This window comes from Xylocopa sonorina, chromosome 3 (assembly GCF_050948175.1).
Source record: "Xylocopa sonorina isolate GNS202 chromosome 3, iyXylSono1_principal, whole genome shotgun sequence".
NCBI classification, from domain to species: domain Eukaryota; kingdom Metazoa; phylum Arthropoda; class Insecta; order Hymenoptera; family Apidae; genus Xylocopa; species Xylocopa sonorina.
In genome coordinates this window covers 16,155,405-16,177,528 of record NC_135195.1, presented here as the reverse complement: position 1 = coordinate 16,177,528, position 22,124 = coordinate 16,155,405, and the positions used below count along the sequence as shown (strand labels likewise).

At 43.1% G+C, this 22,124-nt stretch overlaps 1 protein-coding gene across 6 annotated transcripts in view; it reads right to left on the bottom strand.

The window, feature by feature from the left end:
- Window positions 1-22,124, bottom strand: part of Bap170 (Brahma associated protein 170kD) — a 50,459-nt gene that overhangs the window by 11,040 nt on the left and 17,295 nt on the right. For all 6 annotated transcript variants that reach the window (XM_076892534.1, XM_076892538.1, XM_076892535.1 and 3 more), the window contains 2 exons: window positions 12,602-12,699; window positions 7,397-7,548 (listed from right to left, as the gene is read on the bottom strand). In XM_076892534.1, the coding sequence (XP_076748649.1) occupies window positions 7,397-7,548; window positions 12,602-12,699 (250 nt within the window). The remainder of the gene's footprint in view (window positions 1-7,396; window positions 7,549-12,601; window positions 12,700-22,124) is intronic.

Below are 22,124 nucleotides of genomic sequence, written 5' to 3'. Positions count from 1 at the left end.
CGCACGCTACTTTTTCCCACCCCCCGTAAAATGTAATCGGAATATTACTGCACTGAATACTTGCTATTTCTAAGACATTACAAGAGATCGTAGAATGTGCGATTCTCCCTGAATTTGTTAACCGACTGCGATCGACGAATGCGGGAAATACTTCGCAAATGATGAATGAATGGATAGTGGCGAATGCCGAAGGAAGGAGGGACGTGAATGAGGGAGAACAAGAAACAAAGAATTACTACCGCGGTATTATACTGACCTACAAACTTCTCTTAGTGTGACGTCGATTTACGTCGTTTATTTGTGCGTGTACCATAATTTTTAAATAACCACTGTGCTTTATTAATTTATGGCCTTACTGCCATTTCATTTGTTTCTATCGTTCTTACATATTGAATTAAAGTTACCCTATTTTGTTGGTGAATAATTGCATTCGATTTACACGTAACAATTGTCAATTTTAATTAAAATCAGGGAATACCTATCAACAACAACGACAGCATTAACAATAATAAATAATAATAATTGGTTATGCATTATTGATTAATAGAATACAAATGATGAACGCTAGTTAATAATCCAGAAATAATTCTAGTCTGAATTATTATTTGTCCCACTAATTGACATAATGTTATGCAAAACTACTTTTACTTAAAGAACGTATTCGTATAACGCTTGTTAGAAGAATAATTATCAATGGAAAATTATTATGACGTGTTGAACGAAAAGTTGAGAGCGAATTGGAAAGCGAGCGATTATACCGATTACTGTCTACTGCGAAATAAAATTGAACTGACGTTTAATTCGTACGTTTGCACGAGCTGCGAGATCGTGTTCAATAACTGGAATTACTTCTCGGGCAACGCCTATCAATCACGATTATCCTATTCCTTTCCACTTTGTTTACCGTCGTCCCTAAATGCGAAAAATCAACGTTGTTCGTTGATTAACAATGATTATTACCCCACAACTAACTTTACAACGAATGAAAATAATAAAAATTCGATACTCTATTGTGCACAGTACTGAACTATGAAATATATCGTACAATACGTAACAACTTTACTCACAGTTACTCTTCAATGTAACAATAATTCATAAATACATATTTAACACGTTCACGCCGGGGCGAAAATCTACGTTTCTCCGCGTGAGGCGGGACTGTCTTATCGCGTTAAGCTTCGTGGGGCGGGGCAATATCGTTGCGAATTTGAACTCGCTTATTGCAAAGGTAAAATTATCTTTTCTTCTACAGAGGCGGTTAGAATATATTTGAATTTTTGCCCTTATAAATAATAGATAAAATGGATCTGGAGGAAAGTGGTTCGTCTGAAGAAACGACTAATTTTCTGAAAACGCGTGACCCACCGGTGGGTCACGCCGCCCCACGGAGCAGTCAAGTGTGACCCACCGGTGGGTCACGCCGCCCCACGGAACAGTCAAGTGTGACCCACCGGTGAGTCACGCCGGCGTGAACGTGTTAAAGTAATTTTTATCTCTCGTTTTCCTTTAGACTACACATTTTTATATTTCAAAAAAGGGAGCTCCGCAGCGTATATCTATTTATTCCGACTAAAGTACATAGAAAGTTCGTGCGTTGATATAATCCACGGAAAATGTTTGACATACTGCCAAACGTTGGTGGAAATTCTAAAAGGAGACGCTCGTAAACCGTTTTAACGCGGTCCCCTATGTCGATCAAAGTAATGGAAACCGGCAGCACCGGATGTCTATTTTCTTCCTGCAGTTTTACTATGAAAATTCACGGTTCAACAAAAACGCCAGCGAATACATGACGTACGCTCCGCATTGTTATCGCGTTAATGAATAGAATGGCTTCGAAAGTTGCAACACGGACGCATGTCCTACGTATACACCGATGCAATACGGCTGAAGTTATTTCTCATTCTTCATCACCGATAACAATGATCGGAGTGCAGCGTTCGTTGTCTTTTCCCGCGCATTGGCCAACGCATTCGCGTGTAAACGTATGGTCTTACACAAGAGCGACCGATAAGTGATAAAAGAGTAACTTAAGCTCCATTGTGCTCCTCCCGCGTAAACAGTGAAGAATGCGAAAAAAAGAACAAATCGAAGTATTGTAATCATCGACGCGTAATTATCTATCATGAATGCGCAGAGTATAAACGCGTGACAAAATAGCCATTAGAAACGAAAGATGAGGTACGCTTGAAAAGAAGTTACTTAAACATTAGAACCTCTAGAATTCGACTGCTGTTTAAAAGAATCCGTTGCACCATAAAATACTCTACCGATTATTAAGAAATAATTGTACACAGTCTCTCAATTATGCGTACAATTAATCGCAACAAGTGTTGGACGCCAAGTACCGTACACGAAATATGGCAGCACATCCCTTGGACGGGCAGCTTGCAACCTATTAAACCCCTGAAAATACCAAACACCTCAATGACCGCTAAAGTTACTTCAACGACAAACCCTCCAATTATTACTTTCGACGCATGCGTCGTAATGATACCAACCAACTCCCTCCAAAATAGTTCTCTATTTTCTCGGTCAGCGTGGCGGGCTACCGCTAATCAATAATTTGATCGACGGAGAGAGGCGATTGATCCAGCGGCCAACAGTAGGTAACGCGCGTGAAAAACGGGGGGGTTGGGAGGTGTGCGGGCCTAGAATCGCATCGAATTTGACGAGGTTAAGGGCATTGTTTCGCCAGCGAGTGATGCGCAAGGTGCACAGGGGGCGCTGCGCACGCGACGCCTTCTAATTGGCCTTAAAGGATGACAAACGGCCGTGTATAACATTGCGTACTGCAGTGCACAGGCTGGTCCGTGTATCGATAGCACGCGGTCTAGACGTCACCAATCGCCGCGGCAGCGGCCGGTTCTTCTGGATGACGACAACGAATTCGAGCAACGCAGCAACCGTGAACGAGAGAAACGGAAGCGGTAGATGGGAAGAGTAAGGGAGACTAGAAGGGAGGGGATAAGCGCGTATGGCTGGAAAGAGTTGGTGGGAGGGTTTAGAATCGGGAGTTACAGAGCACCGCGCAAGCGTCGAGAGCACTGTATTACGGACCCGGAGGATCGAGGACTCACCTATCCCCGCAAACGCTTATTGATTGTGACCCTAGCATCGTGTCTCCCTCTCTGTCTGCGCTTCTTTATCACACCCCGTTTCTCTCTTCTGTTTTCGTATCTCTTTCGATCCCGCTGTTTATTTTACTCTATCCTACCCTCTCTTGCGCTTCTCCGCAGATGCACACGCGGAACTCCGAAGTGACAAGAGTAACGCGACCGATCGAGCAAACGAAATTCGTACGTTTCGCCTTACGCAAATATGAGCATGGAGATTTTATTGCCGCTACGATCGTTTCGATTAGTGATGTTAAACGTGACTGGTGGTTTTCGTAAAAAGCAACGACGCTATGCACAAATTTTGTCAAGATCGATTTAAGTAATACGATCAATTTAAATATCGCAGAAGCTAGGACGATTAATTAGCATTTCACTCGAGACGCTGCCCTTGTCTACCCTGCAGTTTTGAAATTTAAATTTTGCTCGCTTTCTTGCATCGTGTTTGCCCCCCTTTTTTTCTTAATGCGTCTCTTCCCGTCACTATAATCTTCAAATAATTTATCAACGCATTAAGCATTTTCAGAAACTTTTAGAGAGACTTTATGCTGCGAATCAGTGCATCCCTCGTAAACGTCATACCGTAAACGAGCGAGTCAGCCGTTCCGACGAAATAATTCGACGCAAAAGAAGCGGAAGCGCGAATGAGGAGCGTCGATGAACCCGAGGCAGCGACAGCGCTGAAGTTCAATCCAATGATTACGCGTCGCGAATGCTTAACGAATGGTTTAGCGCGCGCGTCACGCAAACTTTAACGCCACGATATAATGTTATGCACGAGCGCGCGCATGCAGCGCGCGCGACAAGATAGGACCTCGACAGATACACGCGCTCCTTAAACGCGCGGCATCGATTTTGTTGGTGTACGCCCATTATTTCATTACGCGTGGATCAAACTGTTTGGATGTAGCGATTATTACATAAAAATATTGTCCACGACAAAAACAAAGAAACGATTTCATTATGGTATAAATTTTCTGCTATGTTACATAACTTCCGATGAGTTGTGTGTGTACAACATTTATTCCTGTTTCTACATTCCTAACATGTACTAACCAAGTTTTAAAAGTCGTAAAAAATATTAAGATACATTCTGATCATTACTAGGCGTGTGTACGTTAATGAGATATATATGAGGTCAAAAAAGCCAATTACCCTTTACACATCCAGATGATAAGTGCAAATAACAAATTAATTTTCGCGGTTTTACATTGTTCAATATGTACACATTTGTTCCTTCAATAATAAGACGTTAATCTCCAGTCCATTGCGCGACACACATGTAAATGATTTTGCCAAACAGCTCCTTGAAAAATGTACAATAGCGACTCGCCATCGTTATTTCATTTAATTATCGACGACTGTCAACAGTTTTAATATTTTCGTCTCCTGATTCGACGATCTTCTTGAATAAATAATCTTGGTAACATTTAAACTATTGAAAGCAATCGATAGCTATTGCCACTTAAATATCAAGCCATCGATAAGTATCGATACCAGTAGCTACCAGCGTGCTCCCTTTAGCCATATACTATATATAGAGCGTATAATGAACGTCACACGTCTGCGACGAGTCGGCTAGATCAATCCAGAGTTTTAGCGAATTCAGTGGACGTTGAAACGGCCGAAAGTGGTAAGTTACCGAACGGTCAGGCGCGCACCGTTCACGGTCTATCGTGTCATTCGGAAAGTAGAGTGGGGACGGTAGGAAAGGAGGAAGGACAGAACGACGAAGAAGCGAGAAGACGACGGGAGTAGGATAGGCAAGCGAGCAGTTCGGCACGAAACTACCAGTCGGTCGTACGCATGCGCAGAAAATATAGACCCGCGTTCCGACAGTCGTAGCGCGACTACGGAGGTGTATGCGCGGTTCTATGTATGTCATGATTATTGCCCATTAAATTATCTTGCACACGTTGCGCGCGTTCTACTCTCACTCCCTGATATATGATAGGAGGGAACGTGTACGTACGCGGCTGTACGGGTGTATAGGTTGTACGTGGCGGCCGCGTATATCTATACATGTCTGTATCGCGTACACGGGCACATTTGTTCCCAGCCAGACTGGCTCTCTATCTCTACATCCCTCTCTCGCTCGACAACAGCTCCACAGAAGCACGTCAATAACCCGTTGCCGCCTCGACGTGGTGCACGGAGTGCGTTTATAGCGCGAGCGCACATGTGCTCGCAACACACTTAACCGACGCTTTTTTACCAAACGAGTTTCGGGGCTTTCACCTGTTTCCCCAGCTTGGCTCGATTCCTCGAGCCCTTACGGTGCCAGTCCGCACCCGCGCGCGCGCGCGCGCGAGCGTGTAAGCGCAACCGCAGACGCGCTTCAATCCCCAAGCTCGATGCACCGAGCGTTCCTCTCGACTCTGTTACTCTTTCGTTCTCGCGTTCACCCAATGTTTCGCGCGACTTTTTTCTCTCTTTTTTTTTAGTTTCACTCTCCTCCCTCTGCGGCGAGGCAACGTGTTATTTCGACATAGATTAACGGTGAAACGTAAATCGTTGTTAACGAATTACCGAGAAACGCGGAACGATAATGCGCGCGCTCGGAACTAATTGGGACAGGATGCAATTACACGCGGAAGTACTTTTTCGCGCAAAGGGAAATTTATAATTGAACAATCGGCAGAATTATTGATCGCATCTCTAGAGTGTAGGAAAGGTTTCCTCCAAGAATTTTCCTGCTGAAAATTTCACATCGGAAAAGTTTCACCGATCATCCCTTAATGCCTTGCCACTGTTTAAAGTGCACGTATCTAGAACGTTATAAACGATCGTAACAGGTGATTTTAAAACATGGATCACCTGAATCTTACATGAAGATAATAGAGTAGAAACTGTATCGGATAATTATAACTCAGTGTCAACGATAAAAAAAAAAGTTAGTCGAGCGTAGAAATCAATGACGGAGTTAATCTCAATGAGAAAATTTAGGAAAAAACCCGTCTTTGCTTCTCCATTACCTTACGGCCTTCAAAGCGTTTCTGAACAAATTCTTGCCAATCTTGCACACTTCACGATTATCCTAGAGAATGCCACTGATACCCGACCGATCGTAAACGCGAAAAACCATAGGAATTGGAAGATAAACGCGAGCATATTTCTAACTGTAGTCTAGTGGCGGGGATGACCAGCAAACGGCGCATCCGAAATGTACCGGCCGAGCACAGAGCATCGCTAAACTCGTTATTGCTTGATGCAGTAATCGTTTTTGTCAACAGGAAGGAGCCTTAGCGTCGGACGAAAATGTCCCGACAAACGGAAATTGCTAACGTGGCGAATTATTGAACCGTGGCACTCGACACGTACATGCACCTGCACACAGTTGTACACCTTCTGAATATACACACGTACGTCGCGTGACTATTGACGGTCCGTGTGCGCGTCTGTACGTGGTAGCGAGAAAAATAGAGGGAACAATGCACGGTGGAAAACGCATTTGAAAGTCGTTCGAGCGTGTGGACGTGCATGCGAAATGCAGCGCGGCGTAAGTTGGCAAAAATGATTTATCGAGAACGATCGTAAATTCAACATTCTGCTCGACGAACGACTGCAGGATTCGCGTGACAAAAATGCGATTGGAAAGCACCGGCGATGGTTCGAAAATTCGATACGTTGCGGATAAAGCCGGCAGAGCGATCGCACGGGAGAGTTGCATGTTATGTAGGTTAAGCAGTACGTTCGTTCGGTGTTTTTTTTTCTTTTTCGGAGAAGCGTCGAACGATATACCGCGGCCTGATGCCTAATCGATGGCATATTGCGCAGGCCTCTCCTGGGTTCACAAACTTTCGCCATCATTTCGATCATTTATATTCTTTGCTAGTGTAAAGACAAGCACGAGTAAGGAATAGACAAGTTTTATACGCGTAAATGATTGTTGATGATTTTATAAAATTGGATTCTTTTCCACAGAGTGCCATACCCAAGGAGCAATTATATTGATTATCGAGAACACACGTTTTAGTTGCGTTACACTTTCTCTCCTGAAGTTATCGAACAATCTCCGTCCATAAATCGAGAACAGTTAACGAGTCGAAGCAGATCGCATGCAGCCGTGGAGTTGTAAGAACAAGTAAACGGAGAAATCACGAACTCCTTTATGCGCAGGTCGCTTAATCCTTTAAACTACGCTTTAAAATTAATATTAAATATACTAAACAACTTTTTCCTCTTACATCTTGAATTTGTAGCCCTTTAACAATTTCTATTTTAATGAGCTTTCGGTAATTCAGAAATTTTATTTCAGGAGAATAATGTTCGACAATTACCTGCGACATTGTGTTGATGATGATTATAAGTAAGAGGAACGGAGTGTAATGCCCTAGCAGACCACTTTCTGTGTCTGGAGTCCTCATCGTCGTCGTCGGCTTGTTGGCCATCCTCTCCTAGGAAGTGTACCTTTTCGTACCTATCCAGATACCTAAAATAACACACAATTTCATTCGTATTAGAAAGTAAAATCATTTTTTATCTCTAAAATTATTTTCTATTACCATTTCAAATAAAATTTATCCAGATCCGATTTCATATCATCATCAATCGTAGATACTGAAATCCCTCGCTTTAATATCGAATGTTCCCCCTCATTAAATGGAACTCTACTAATGGATTCGACGCGAAACCTGTTAATTTTATCTTTCTTTTGTGCTTCCAGTTCACTGTTTGTCCGACTTCTTTTAACAATCAAGCTCACGAGAGACAGAAATTTCACTATGTATATACACGTTATGGAAGTAGAATATTCGAAATATAAATGAAAGAGAAACTAAATAACCTCAAGGTGAGTGAAATTAATACTCAAATTTGTTTTAAAGAAAAATTTAAGGAGGCTCTGTTAGGGATGTTGCTTGTAAGTAACAAAAGTTATGTTTATAGATGGCCTATGACTTTTGAGCAGTACTGTGCTTCACGATACTTAAAACGTTTAAAAGCATACACTTTCTCCTAGCAGTAGAACGAGACAGAGACACGAACCGGTCGAAAGAGGACGGATCGTTGTCTGTACAATCGTTTCGAAGACAATCGCCCCTGTATACTCGACTTTTACGGATATAAAAGATGACTGAACCTAACGGAATACAAATGTACTCGGTGCTCTGTGTTCTCTTTAACGAATGCTAATGGCCCAAGAAAATATGACTCGAACACGCCGCCTTTGACAACGTCCATTACATCCTTATCCTCTTTTCGCCGTGTTTCATCGGCACGCTCGTTCGTTCCTTTGTTCCCAGTCGAAACGTGTTTTTGAAATGGAACAACTCGAAATCCGTCTACGAGGACATAAAATCCATTTTGTCCTGCGGGACTTCTACCCTTCTTCGAATTTTCTTTACGGTCCCTTATGTTGATTCATTTTACGTATCGTTTGAGTATTGGAAGGAGATTACGAAAGTGGAACGTCGTAAAAATAGAGAAACTATAATATTTAATAAATTTAAATTATACTTAAACGCGAAGCTTGTACAAAGATTAGTTAGAAAGTAATTAAAGAGAGGAACCGTTCGATTAGAAGTTTTATGATTCATCCTCCACTAGACTTCTTATCAGAACTTAATCCTCTGCGAGGCTGAAAAGTTCCCGAGGCCAGGCGGTTTCCGTTAATATCGCAAATCCATCCGTTACTCTTCCCGCCCAATCCTCGACCACGTGTGTACTTCCCTCTCCCTCCCTCCTAAAAAGAGCGAGCCTGGCGCGTCGACCCCCAAAGACCGCGGTCTACGACTGAACCAACACCCAACCGCTACAGACGGATCTCTCTGTCGTCTAAACACCGACGACGTGGCACGTTGAACTCTTAAACAGCGTACGCTACGGACGGGGTGTAGCCGTCGCACCGGCGAACCAACTGCGAATTAAGAATGAAGAAGATAAGAACAGTCGTACGCACAAAGTAGAATCACCAACAACCATAATGATAATGACAATAAGAAGAAGAGAGAGAGGGCTAGTGGAAGGGCAGAGTGTGGAAGAAAAAGGAGAAGGGGACGAGAGAGGAGAGGAGATATAGTCGTGGGTGGGCGAAAGAAAGTAGTGGGGGTAGGTGTAGTGGATCCATTCATGCACCAACGTAGAGTACGGAGGAAGGTGCAGGCGTTGGAGCAGCCAGCCACAGCCTGATTGGCCGTTGCACGCTGCAGACAGAGTACGGACACTTTGACTACGCCGGCTGGCTCTGACCCGCTCGTGCACCGCTCTATGTGTCGTATAGATGGGGAGTAGTAGAAAACGTCGTCCTACTACAGCGTGTGCTTACTACCGATGCGGTAGTGGCGGTGGCGGTATTGGTACACGCTGATGACTGTAGGGTCCGGCAGAGTCACGTGTTTCGGACCTCTGCCATTGGCCGTCTATGAATGAACCGCTTTCGAATCCCGCGCTATTCGAGCTGGACACGCGTGTCTGTTTCAAGTTTCGGGGATTCTTGAGATTGAGTCATAGAATGACATTCGGTTTACTTGAGATGTAGAACGAGGCGTAACAAAACCACGTGGCTCTGACGAGTCTTCTTTATTCTAATTTTTTTCCAGCCTCAACACGGAATTGTATATCATTTTAGATCATGGTACCGCAGAAGAACGTGTAAAGAGTGGTTTCATAACGAGAGGAAATATATATGGGGATAAGTTAATTAACACTAGCAGCCGGAAATAATGAAGGCCCGGGTAACCTTGTTTCTAACGTTACGGTAATTAAATTCAATGGACAATGTAAGATTAAGAACTCAAAGTTCGTATGACACTTATGGGGCTGTATAATCATTCTTAAAATCCCCTTAGATATTCTACAGTAACGAAACTGCGACTAGACGTACAAGGAAAGCACGTAGCTATTTAAATAAAGGAAATTAGACTCTTTGTGTGCTGATAAATCGTAACGTGGATGTCGCGAAAATGTAGTATTTGTTGACGTCAAATTAGCCGTGAAGTCTTGTACACCTTCCTACTCCATTCATTTGCAACTCGTTAACTGTTCGCAACAGAGGCGAGCCGTCGTAAGTTTCTCGGTGTACTTTATCGTTTATGAACGGCTAATTCGGTTAGACGATTTTCCGAGAACTGACATGCCATTTGCGATAGTAAAAAGTTACACCTTCCGGGTTAAATATTTATTTATGTAATTCCGTGAAATTTACCTACCAGGAATCTCAATTTTTTTTACAAAAAATTCTACGTTAATTATAATCTAACTACAGTGTTCTATTCGTAATATTGTATTGCAATTGTAGCACTGCCACGAAGATAGCGTCTGTAACGCGATTATGGACACTACAATAAGAAAATAGTGGCATTGCGTATACATGAGTGTTATATTACATAAATGCTTTCGAAAAGGAAATGACGACACGGAAAAGTGCAAGAGGGAACGAGAATCGTGGAAATTCCAGCGTTACCCGAGAATTGTTCGAATAATGCCGGCGGTTGCGCAACTTGATTCAGATTAAAAGATTACATCTTCCTTCGGAATTGTTCTTGAACCGCGCGATTTATTTTCCCCCGGTAGTAAGATCTAGATACAGTGCCCTATGAATATTCATCATTACAGTCGTTTAGATAACTTGTATCACTGATGATCTATTGTTTCGAACATGAAGGGAGAGCGATGTATCCGTGTCGTAGATAAGAATAACGAGTAAAGCGATTTCTCTAAAAAGTAAAATTCTGCAGGTATTCAACTTTGGAAACTACAAACTGATATTTAAACAAAAAAATAAGGGTATCTGTCAATACCTTTTACGAGCAGCGCACGTATTTAACAGCCAAGAGTACCCGGGTACCCTTATGCCGAAACTAGGTAAATAGAATACTTTTAAAGTAGCTGCTAGTGATTTCCTACATAAAGATGTAACACGTATGCAGATTAATTTCCAGTTTATGACCGTAATTCTCGAAATATGAAACAGAACGAAAGTCGAAGGCTAGCATTGGTGTAGGTAAGTAACGAACCGCAATGCTCCAGCTACTTCCCAGTCTACCTGACGAGGTATACCGGGAGAGAGGCCGCCTAACCTAGCGCAACGTGGGGCTAATCGAGCGAAGGCGGCAGCAGAGTCCGGGGCGAAGAAGCGACGGAATCGAGCGACGTCCTCGTTGCAAGTCGACGCGCGAGTAACGAGGTTGCACAGAGCGAGCTTAACCAGGGGGAGAGAGAGGGAGAGAAAGAGAGGACAGCGACTCAGGAACCACGTGGCTCTCGTCAGCGAGGCCAGTATGAATGAACGAACGGACGTGTATACGTTACTATACGATACGGAAAATGGCCGCGGTGGTGGGGCGTAGGTAGCAGAGAGTGCCGATACGCGGCTGTCGGCCGTGTGGCAAAACGTCGCCTGGCTCTCTCCTACTCTTGCAGACGCTCGCGGACCGCCAGATATAATGGAGCCATCGTCTGCTATGACAATCGACCACGCCTGTGCACCGGCTTGCTACTGCCGCTCTGCGATCCGCGGGGCAACGCGGTTTCACCGTCGCGCCCACGCGTGCTCTCGCGCGCGTACACCTTTCCTCAGGTGTGTCTACACAGGCGGCGAGTGTTGGGATCGCGACGTGATTTATTCTTTCCCGGTATTGTGAAAAGTAGAATCGTTTTACGAGCGTCGGCTGATGGTCGAAAGTCTTGGCAGTCGTGGACGTTGTGCAAGTCCATGGAATCTTGAAACTGTTGAAGGTCGGTGGTGAGCTTCGGAAGTGTTCAGCTTTTGCGAATATCAAATTACTTTCTGTGTTCACTTATCGGTGTTATTGTTTCACACGGGACGCTAATTGGCATCCGCGACACGCAACGTAAGTCCTGGCCAGGACACCAATTAGCGGGCCTGCTCGTTTAAAGTGTTAATATACGATTTCGCTTCGTACGACGTGAACTGTCGCGTTATACGAAGGTTACGGTATAAGTTTCATAGTCATAGGAACCTCGTTAGTGTTATTCCGTGAAAAATTATTTCTCTTGCTGGTTCTTTACAACGTTATTATCCGTGGAACTTCCTAGTTTCTCTGAATTTTAGTTAGTTCATATATTTCTATAATCTTCTGATAATTTGCAATTATTCTAATTAGTTCTGACCACCAATAATGAATCCGATATTAGGGCAAACTGTTTCTTCTTTAACGTAGGCGATAAGAATTGATTACGGCTGATAGAAATTATTAATTATAAAATAAAACAAAATTTAATAACGAATTGTATCGGTTGGTCAAATTCGAACATTAAATCAGCATGGAACTAATAGTTGAAACATGTTAAATAGAATTAAATTTAATTGGAAACGTGTAAACTCGTATAACGGAACAGTATAACGTTCGATCTAGCTTGCAAACAAACGAATATTTTGATCCAAGAGGCACGCCTACATACGTAGACGCATTAGGCACGAGAGAATGTATATCTCGCGAGTCATCCGGGCTCTCGAATGATGTACGAGTCCCGAGTTTCTAAAATAAGGTGATCGATGATAGCAACGCGTCTTAGACACTTACCTAAGGTAAATTTGCTTAAGGCCAACCCCGCTGTTCACGCAGCCGTTGGGTAGATGGAATTGTTCGCATAGCGATGCCCATTCGTTTCTGGTATTCACCTGAAACACGAAACGCCAGGGAACGTTTCAAATACGTCGTATTATCATTGATACTAGCGAAGAAAAATAAAAGTAGTCGGGGAAATAAAATTGATTTGGAAAATTTCAATTCAATTACAATTACATCGTACGATCGACAATATATTCCAGCAGAACAGATTTACATTAACAGGGTCCCCGGGTTTTGCAAGTAAAAAGACAGCGTCGCGATGTACGTTCGTTAATTACTTCGTGCATTATTAATGAGCGAGGAGAACCGCGGAATCAGTCCTTTCTATTCTAAACCGCCTGAAATGTTCCATGCGGTCGAACCGTTTACAACTCGGCGCCAGGCCAACGAGTTTACGGTTCCGTCCGCGAAACCGTATCATCGGCTCCTCTCCCGAGGCTAGCGCCAGCGCGTTTCACGTATCGGACATGTATACGTGCACGCAAGAGAGGAGGAGGCGTGCGATCTCGTCGGCGTCGCGAGGCAAGTACAGAGGGCCCAGGGAGGGGATAAATAGTGTACAGGGTGGGGATTGAAGTCGTGCGCGCGACTCCAAGGGAATTCCTGGTAGCGGAACGCAGAGATAAAACGTCCAGGCTGGGATATAAATTTCTCCGGGCGCCCGTTGAAAAAATAACCATCGGCTAGTGTTACACGGCGCTCGCGGGATTACGTATGTGTGTGTGAGAGAGAGAGAGAGAGAGATTGGAGGTGGAGGAGGAGGAGAAGAGAGAGGATAACGGATAGTAGGAGAGAAAACATTAAGCAGTAGGAGGGGATAGAAGAAGAGAACGGAGGGAGGGGCAGGAATAAAAGTGAGAGTTGGAAAGGGAGAGAAAATGGGAGGCAAGGACTTAGGATGCACTAGAAGAAAGAGAGGGACGGTGTGAAAATTACGGGAAAAGTGCAGCTGAGTGTAAGAAAGTGAGAGCGAAAAGGAAATGCCGGAAGGGCACTAGGAGATTGGAAAAGCGGAAAACGGAAGAGAGAAACGAGGTCGATGAGAAAGGTGAACACAAGTTGGAAGGTGAATGTATAAATGAATAAGAGGGGCAAAGATAAGAATGATGAAATACGTATGTGTTTAATATGAATATGGGGATAACTTGGATTTTATGGTATTGGAAATTGTCATTGTAACCGAATTTTAAACGCTCACGAACTGCTTCTTCTCGCACGAATATTCGAGATCTGTCGAGACCAACATGGACGCCTCGGTGTCCCTCGTTAATCATTGTCAAATAATTATACCTGAAATATATGAGTACAATACACTTGGTCCTCAAAGAGTACCAACGGTGATAGGCTAATTCCGAGGAAACTTGTTTCATTCGAAGTTGTTTGTACCTGCCTGATTGTAAATCATGATTTTAATTTGGAAAAAACCTACGACGCTATACACTATCCACATTTACGTTAACATATGCTTCGATAACTTTATCTATATTCCGCCAGCGGAATTATTCCTCGTACAGCAAAGCATTAAGTCTATTCTTAGAATGAATTACGATTAGAATATAATAAATACGGTCACTTTTAATTAAATGGAAAACCGCCAACAATAAGTCATATTTAACTTATATTAATTTTGGCAATAGAGGAGAGAGATGTTTTGTGACGATCATGTTACTATTTTGAGAGATTTTACCTGAAAAAATGTTCACTGAAAAATTCTGAAAAAAAGAACAGTAAAAAGATAAATATATATCGATGAAATACTACAAAACTGATATTATTAAAACGAAGAAAGGAACTTTATGGCATTGGAACCCATAAAACAAATCATTACCTAAGTATTCCAAAAATCTGTCTGCTCTATCTCACCTTCTATCTAAACGAGATACAAGAAAAATCAACGTACGATAAGTCGTGTTTAAACTTGTAGGTTAAGTTCGCAAACACAGCGGCGGCACATAACCTAACCAGTGGAAAACGAATGGTTAATTGTTATAGCCATGGCACTCCGAACGCGTCGCTTGGTATTAATTACACCGAAGGGTAAAATAAAATACAATCTACGACTCGGCCAGGAGCGATGCGTAGCGCGCAAAGTAATAGACGCAGAGACATAATGAAATATCGTCCGGACGGTTCGCTGTTGTACGGTAGGTTTGTCGTGAACGGAAGAACGAAGCGGGGGGAACGAGTCGTGAAATCGACGACGACGGACGGACATACTGGGTCAGTGCTCTCTGGATCCGCGCCCGTTTCTTTGCTATTCTCGTCGTCGCGACGTTCAACCTTATGAATCGAGAATGTGGCGCCCCACTGTGGACGTCCTCGCGACATCATCGGCCTCTCATCAAAACTGCACGAACGCACCGCGCCTCGCGCAATAAATCCGACCAGTCAATGGACGTGAAATGTACAGTAAAAAAAAATCGTTTTACCATTTTTTTTTTTTTAGGTATACATAGCTTCGTTTTTATCGAGAAAGCAATAATCAGAACTTTGGTCGTATTGTGTATTGTGTATTAATGTTCACAGCTACGGGCCACTGTACTACTCTCGTAGGGTTTAGTGAATTTCTTCTAAATGAAGATGCAATCTTCCGTTCATGAATTTCAGATTGCTGTACCTGTTGTTACTGTTGCTATTCTTGTCGTGGAAATCAGAATGTGTTCCGTCTTTAATTATACGGCGCATAGGCGTTAATGAGTCTCGAACTTGGAATTTCTCGTATGCGAAGCAGCTGTTGAATTTCATTACCTTGGTCGGTTCGAGATGGAATACTCGTTCGGAGAACAACGTCTATTGTTTCATAGCCAAGAGATTGACACGTTGCAGTTTTAATCGCTGCTACTTGTGGATGCGTACTTTATTATAGGTCGTGTTCGTAGTTTTTTAATAACTTCTGCACGATACTCGAACAACGGATGGAATGTTTTCAAGTATGGTTAGGTTAATTAGAGATTTGGATCGCGATTCTGAAAATTGGCGCAACATTTGACAAGCGAAAAGTGGAAATTAATAACACGGAATTATGTAAGAAGCCGATCTTGAAGTATTGGTAACCGGAACACAAAACAGCGCGACATTTCCGTATAACCGGCATACAAAAAAATATGCAAACTCGCACTTAATCTGTATAATTAATTAACGTTGATGCTCGTCGCGTTACTACGCACACGCATTCAATTAGAAGGGGAAATCCCCGATATCCTGGTCAATATTGTGAATGCAGAGTTCAAACATTGCCGCCATATCGAACTCTACTACCAATATACGAACGCAAATAAAAATTCTCTGTCCGAGTAAAAGTTCCCAATTATCGAGCATTTCGTATGAATGAATTCGAAGGGCAGAGGTCAGAATTCTTTATACATATCACATACTTTATACATATAACTGCAGTGCGCTGGTACTTGGTACACAATAAAAACTCTACTCGACTACAATCACGCGTGCAAGCGTATATAATATTCAGCAGCCGTGAAGCTTTATGATACAAGATAAAGCGAGTGAAATTGCTATGGATTACGCGGAGCGTGCTCGGTGATTACGCCTTTCGCTCGGGAAATTACAACGCGTGGACAAGCCTGGTCTTCATAAATCTCCAGGCAACGCTGGTCGCCGTTTTTCGAGAAAATCGACGAGAGAGAAAAACGTAACATAGAAGCTATAATAGAGAATAAAAAATCGAGTATCTGGCACTGTTTTATATGCACTTATCGAATACGATAAAACACGAGATAATGTACGAAACACGAGTACCATCGAAGTCTGGATTATTGGTTTTAAGGGTGAAACAAACAAGAAAAAATGAGCCGGTTAAGAGGAAGAATATCAAATTCAGAAAGGAATGTGATGTAAGTAAGTACGTATAGATAAACGTTTTTGCGGTTTACTCGATCTTATCGGGCATTCTACCGTGCTTATGGTCTGTCTACTATAAGCAAATGGATACGCGAGTGTTATCACAATACGGTGCGGTTCTGTTTTCTGTGATAAAGAACTACCTCAACTTCGATAACCTTTATTACCAACTAATGCACGCTATCTCCCGTTTATCAGAGGCAATTTGTATTGAAGTCAGTTCATTATCCAACAAAAACACGAACGATTCGGTTTCTCGCTTAAATTCGCAATTTACATTCGTTTATAAAAAATTGCGCGATCAAATGAGAGCGTTTAAAATTTCATTTGGACAATTAGAACATGAAGTAGAGTGTTCAATTATATTTCTCCGCTTTATGCTTTTAACTAATGAATTTTCTTTGTTTACCGCAAAGAAACCGTCGAACAATTGGATCAAAATGGCCAGCGGGAGTTCCCTTCAATCTAAGGCCAGCGTTTCGTTTGATTAAAGAGGGAGCGGGTATAAGAAAGGGAAGTCGCCGCGAAGGACTGCTACCAGTCGTAACAAAGAAGCCAACAGGAATTTGTTTCAACCCGCAGCAACTTTTTTGCTCGATCAAGGGAAACCGCAGAGAAAGAGGGAGAAAAGGGTACACTGTAGAAAAATCTGCCTCTCTCTGTCTCTTAAATACCTTTAATAAGAGATCCAAAGGAAATATGCTTCGCTCTAAGTCTAAGGAAGATTGAACGAAAGATGAAAATACGAAATTAGCAATGGGATATCGGTAACGAGGCAACCAGAAGCCGAGTGCTGTATATAAAGTACTTCTGAAATAAAGAGTAAGAGGAAAATTTCAGCAGTTAGTTATTAATCATATCTCTCTTGTACAAAGTTTATCGTAAGTGTTAAATTTTTTACGTAACTTTTTCCAAGTAACGAAACCAGTCGTTATATGTAGTTTAATGAAAATAATTATGACTTTGATAAAAAGAGACTGGAAATGCGCACGAGTGAAGACTAATATCCACTTCATTCCGATAGAAGTATTCGTATCACACACCGATTATCCAAGTAAAATTAGAATACATAATTTAGACGATACGTAGCCATCCATCATCGACCATCATCCGCATTCACGCCCCCCTACGGAACTCCCCAGCGGCAAAAACGATGCATCGCGAACGCCATCATCAGCAAACACGCGACTCGCCGAAACGACAACAGAAAACACGCGATTCCGCGTGAGCGGTCGGAGAATCAGCAGAAAAAGGCGCCGGTCAACGACGTATGCGTCAACGTTTCGAAAGAAACGATCGAGACGGACTTCACCCAGCGATTCTCGGTCAGCAACTCGTCTCCCGATCGGCGTACACGCGTCCCGTCCCCTCCCGCAGATTTAGCGCTAGGAGCAACAAGAGGAAGGATCAACCGTGGCACGAGTGCATACAAGGAGGACGCGCGAGCCCGCCTATTATTATGTACACTGGGTCTGCGTACATACACGCAATTTACTGGCGCCGATTAGGTAGTGTAGCGCACCGGGACACGCGGATCCCCCGTCTCGTCTGTAATCGTGCGACTTTGCTTGACCTTGGCAGTATGAATTACATCGCGCATGCGCAGGGACGTTCTTCGAGAGCGTCGAACGCTATCCACGTGTTCGTTCGCCTCCGAGGGACTACATGATGAAAGTGTCTTTGCCGCCACGTGCTCGTTGGGGTAGGACATGGCCTCTCTCTCTCTCTCTCTTTCTCTCTCTCTCTCTTTGGCCGTCTCTCCCACCCCCTCTCGCGCACACACTTCTCTCTCCCGGTCTCCCCCCTCCCTGACAGCCCGGTGTCCATGCTGCACCGGCCCGCCACACTCTCTTCTGGCCTATAGTACAGCGCGCGCCGCCGTTTTCGCGCTCTATCGCCCGGCTTTTTCGCGTTTCCAGCGTCGCGTGCCTTGCGTCGAGGCTTTTAGCCAGTCTCGGTCTCGTCGTTGAACGGATACATCGACGGTCGGGATCACAGCCGCCGGTGGTCGGCCGCGTGTCGAGTCTCAGCGACGGTGGCCTTTCGCTTGCCGATGGTTTTATGCCGATGACAGCCTGTAGGGCTGTGGCGGGTCACGTTTCAACGGCCGCCCCTCCGGTGGCCCTCTTTCTCACCGACGTTTCAGATAATAGTAATTCGTGTTTAACTGTTCCCCAGTGCTGCGGGTAATTTCGGACGCTACCGTCGAGAGGTGTCACGCGACTTAATCGTAATACGCCTTTTTTAGCGACGACTAGAGATAGGGTGGCACTTTTCGTCAAAGGGTACTGATAACCCCGTCCCAGCTACGTGATACTAAAATGGCTTAACTTGTAGTTAATCGGATTACGGAGTGTTCCAATCTATTGTATGTATACTCGTGGTCGCAGAGAATTAAGTTATGAGGCCAGCAAAAGTTAAGCGGTCCGCGGACGTTATAAATTATCGTACATGTTTCGAACAGAGTTGAGCGAGTTAGATTTGAACACAGTTTAGGATACAACTCGTTAGATGAACTGTATTAGGATGATACAGGAGACCCTGAATAATACGATCGAGAGTATATTATGTTTGGTTCTATCTAGATCTGAAAAATGTTCCAAACGCGTTAATAAACTGTTCAGTAAGAAAAAACCAAGTATAGAAAAGTTTTATCCTTACGTTAGTGTTGTTTATCGATACGTAATCTTGTTTCTCTTTTCTTCGTGAAGTTCTAGATTACACGTTGCACTAAACCCAAGAGAAAGCACCCCAACAGGGAACTAAATAGTAACTCGTTTGTATTTAACGTGGGTTTTGTTTACTGCACTTATTTAAAATTTACTGTACTCTGTACTCCCGTGCGTTGCACGTATCTATACAGATCGTTTTATTTCAACTATTTTTACGACCAGTGTTACACGGTACAATACGACCAATCGTATAAAGCTTAGTCATTATCGTCGAAGCAATAGCACGTTAATTACGACCGATGAAACGTATTCGAACTCATTCGTGCAGCTGAATGCAAAGAATTTTATTATCGACGTGAGCCAATCATTCGAACGCTTTACGGATCGCAATGGCATTTTTAATGCGTATATGTTAATTACGAGCGATAAAGCAAACGTGGTATTTATGGTGAAAGTAATAACACGGACGCGTAGTTGTATTTTCTGCTTGTTCGGTCACATTTCATTAAAACCGCTTTATACCGCGTCTAACTGAATGTTATATCGAAGCGATAAATAAGTATCGTAAAAAGGTTCCTGGAGTAAGAGAAAATCGTTTCTAATGGAATCCATTGCGGACCAACGAGAATGATACGATGAAACAGAATATACTTTGTAATGATTTTTTGCAAAAACATCGTCTTGCCTGCGGAGAGGTTCGGTACATTCAAGTGTGCGATTTCAATTCTCTTATTTCTGAAAACAAAACGCGGGACACTAATGGCCCGAAACGAGGGGCTACAAATTCGCCCCGTGTTCTATTTCCCAATCCCTCGCCACTCTGGCTTTCAACTCGCGAGATGGAGGACTGGCTGGAATTACGAGCGCGCCGGTGCATTTATCTCTCATCGCGTATAAAGTATATAAAACCAGTATAGTCTAGCCGACGGTGAATCGCGTAGAGGGCACGAGGAACAGCAGCAAGCCGCTACTATACGCGCCGACAACAGAATAAATCTTCGCTTTGACGTGCACCCGTTCGATATTCTGCTCAACGCGTTCGTATCGATAACGCCATAATGATTTTCATATTTTTATGATATTACTGGGAAACACGACAAGGAAATATTAAGCGAACTGATTTTACCTCCCCTAAAGTTATTATTAAGTAACTCATCATCTTTCATTATTGCTTTGGACAAATTGCAAGGTACTTGCGTCTCATTTTAATTAAAACGATCTTATCAATATGTTGATAACATTTTGATTAATAAGAAATTCAAAATGAAGTAGATTTATTGTCGCATTAACGTGTTGTCTTCGACTCTCTCTCTCTCTCCCTCTTTATTTTCTCTCCTTGCCTCTGCAGAACAAGCTGTGAAGACTCAGCTCCAAATTAATCAAATGCGAAGATCTCGTCCTATACTTAAATAACAGCACGCATCCGGTCTTCGAGATGCGTGCGTTTAGTCGAAATTTACTCTGTACATACCAGGAGGAAGATGGGAGGATGCAGAAGGAGAGACAGTTTTTATTGTGCTTTACAATTTATGAATATTTCCTGATACGAATAAAATATCTGATCGATTGATCTAATAATGAAACCTAAATTATCCAAGAGTCGATTTTTATTGTTGATCCAATAATCGCAAACGATATTTATATCTAACTGAATTAATTTAATATTTGGTTTGCCATCAGGTTGGACCTATTTAGACACGGTTGAACTGAAATCAATCCTTCAATAGCGTCAGAACGTTAATAATCCAACCTTCCAATACCATTGATTTGCTAATTTATTAGGCGACGAGCAGATTATCGCGAGATTATTACAAATTCCAAAGGTGATGATCCAAAATAAACACAAAGAAGGGAGCCAAGAACCCCGTTCTAAGAATATCGAAGCAAGTACCCCAGGAACATTCGACTCGAGCTCTCCTTGGAACCGCATTTATCGTTTTTTTATCCTCCTTTTATTCCCATCCCCTTATCCCAGATTCCGCGAAAGAAACTCGAACGGAACGATCAAGTTTTTGCGTTCGAACGTGAGAGCATACCCACGCGTTATTTCATTTTAACGCAGCTCGGCGTAAATCTATTTCGCGCGATTTACTTTCAGGTAAATTGGCAAGAGATTGTGTTATTGTATTGTTAAATTAATCAATTTAATATCAATATTCAAGGTCGAATAGATTGATACGCGAATTTATCCGAACGAATCGATAAGATTAAGAATACAGATCCAGATTTTCGAATACACTCTGTACGTCTTAACACGTACGTGAAGCTTTAACAAACATATGTTACTAATTGGATCCTACTCTGATATGGTAACGACCCAAAACCTGACCACTAATGGTACTAACAACAGGTTGCCCACCTAAACTTGCTTTCCTAAACCGTACACGTTAGCACGAGCCACGACATATGAAGTTAGTTATCCTAATTGTGGGAATTATCCAAGTAGCTATGCAAGATATCCACAAGTATAGTTATCGGGACGGTACTGCATTTCTTCCACTGATCGTAACAACCCCTTCACACCCAACGTACCTCTATCGAACAAGCAAGAAACCAAATACACTACACCTTGTATTATAGCGTTGTCGTTAAGACTCGTGTATGCCTGAATGAAAGCTTGACATTCCTCCACCTCTCAACTCATTTTATCTCCTTACAACCATCAAAGCAACAAGCAATCGTTGAATGCACGCGATGCACTTTGAACGCCTTCCAAAAGTCAGCTGATCTACCACCGACAGTATCAATCCCTGCGGTAAACTGGCGTCACACTATCCCGGGATGTCCTACCGTCGCGTGGCGAGTCACCAGGCGTCACCAAGCGTCAAAAAGCGTCACCAAGATTCGCGTACGCCTCGATAGCGACGCGGCCGCGGCACAACGGCCCTGTGGAGCAGTGAAACGAACCGACTTGAATCGTGGAGAGAGCCCCACTATCACGTGGGCTC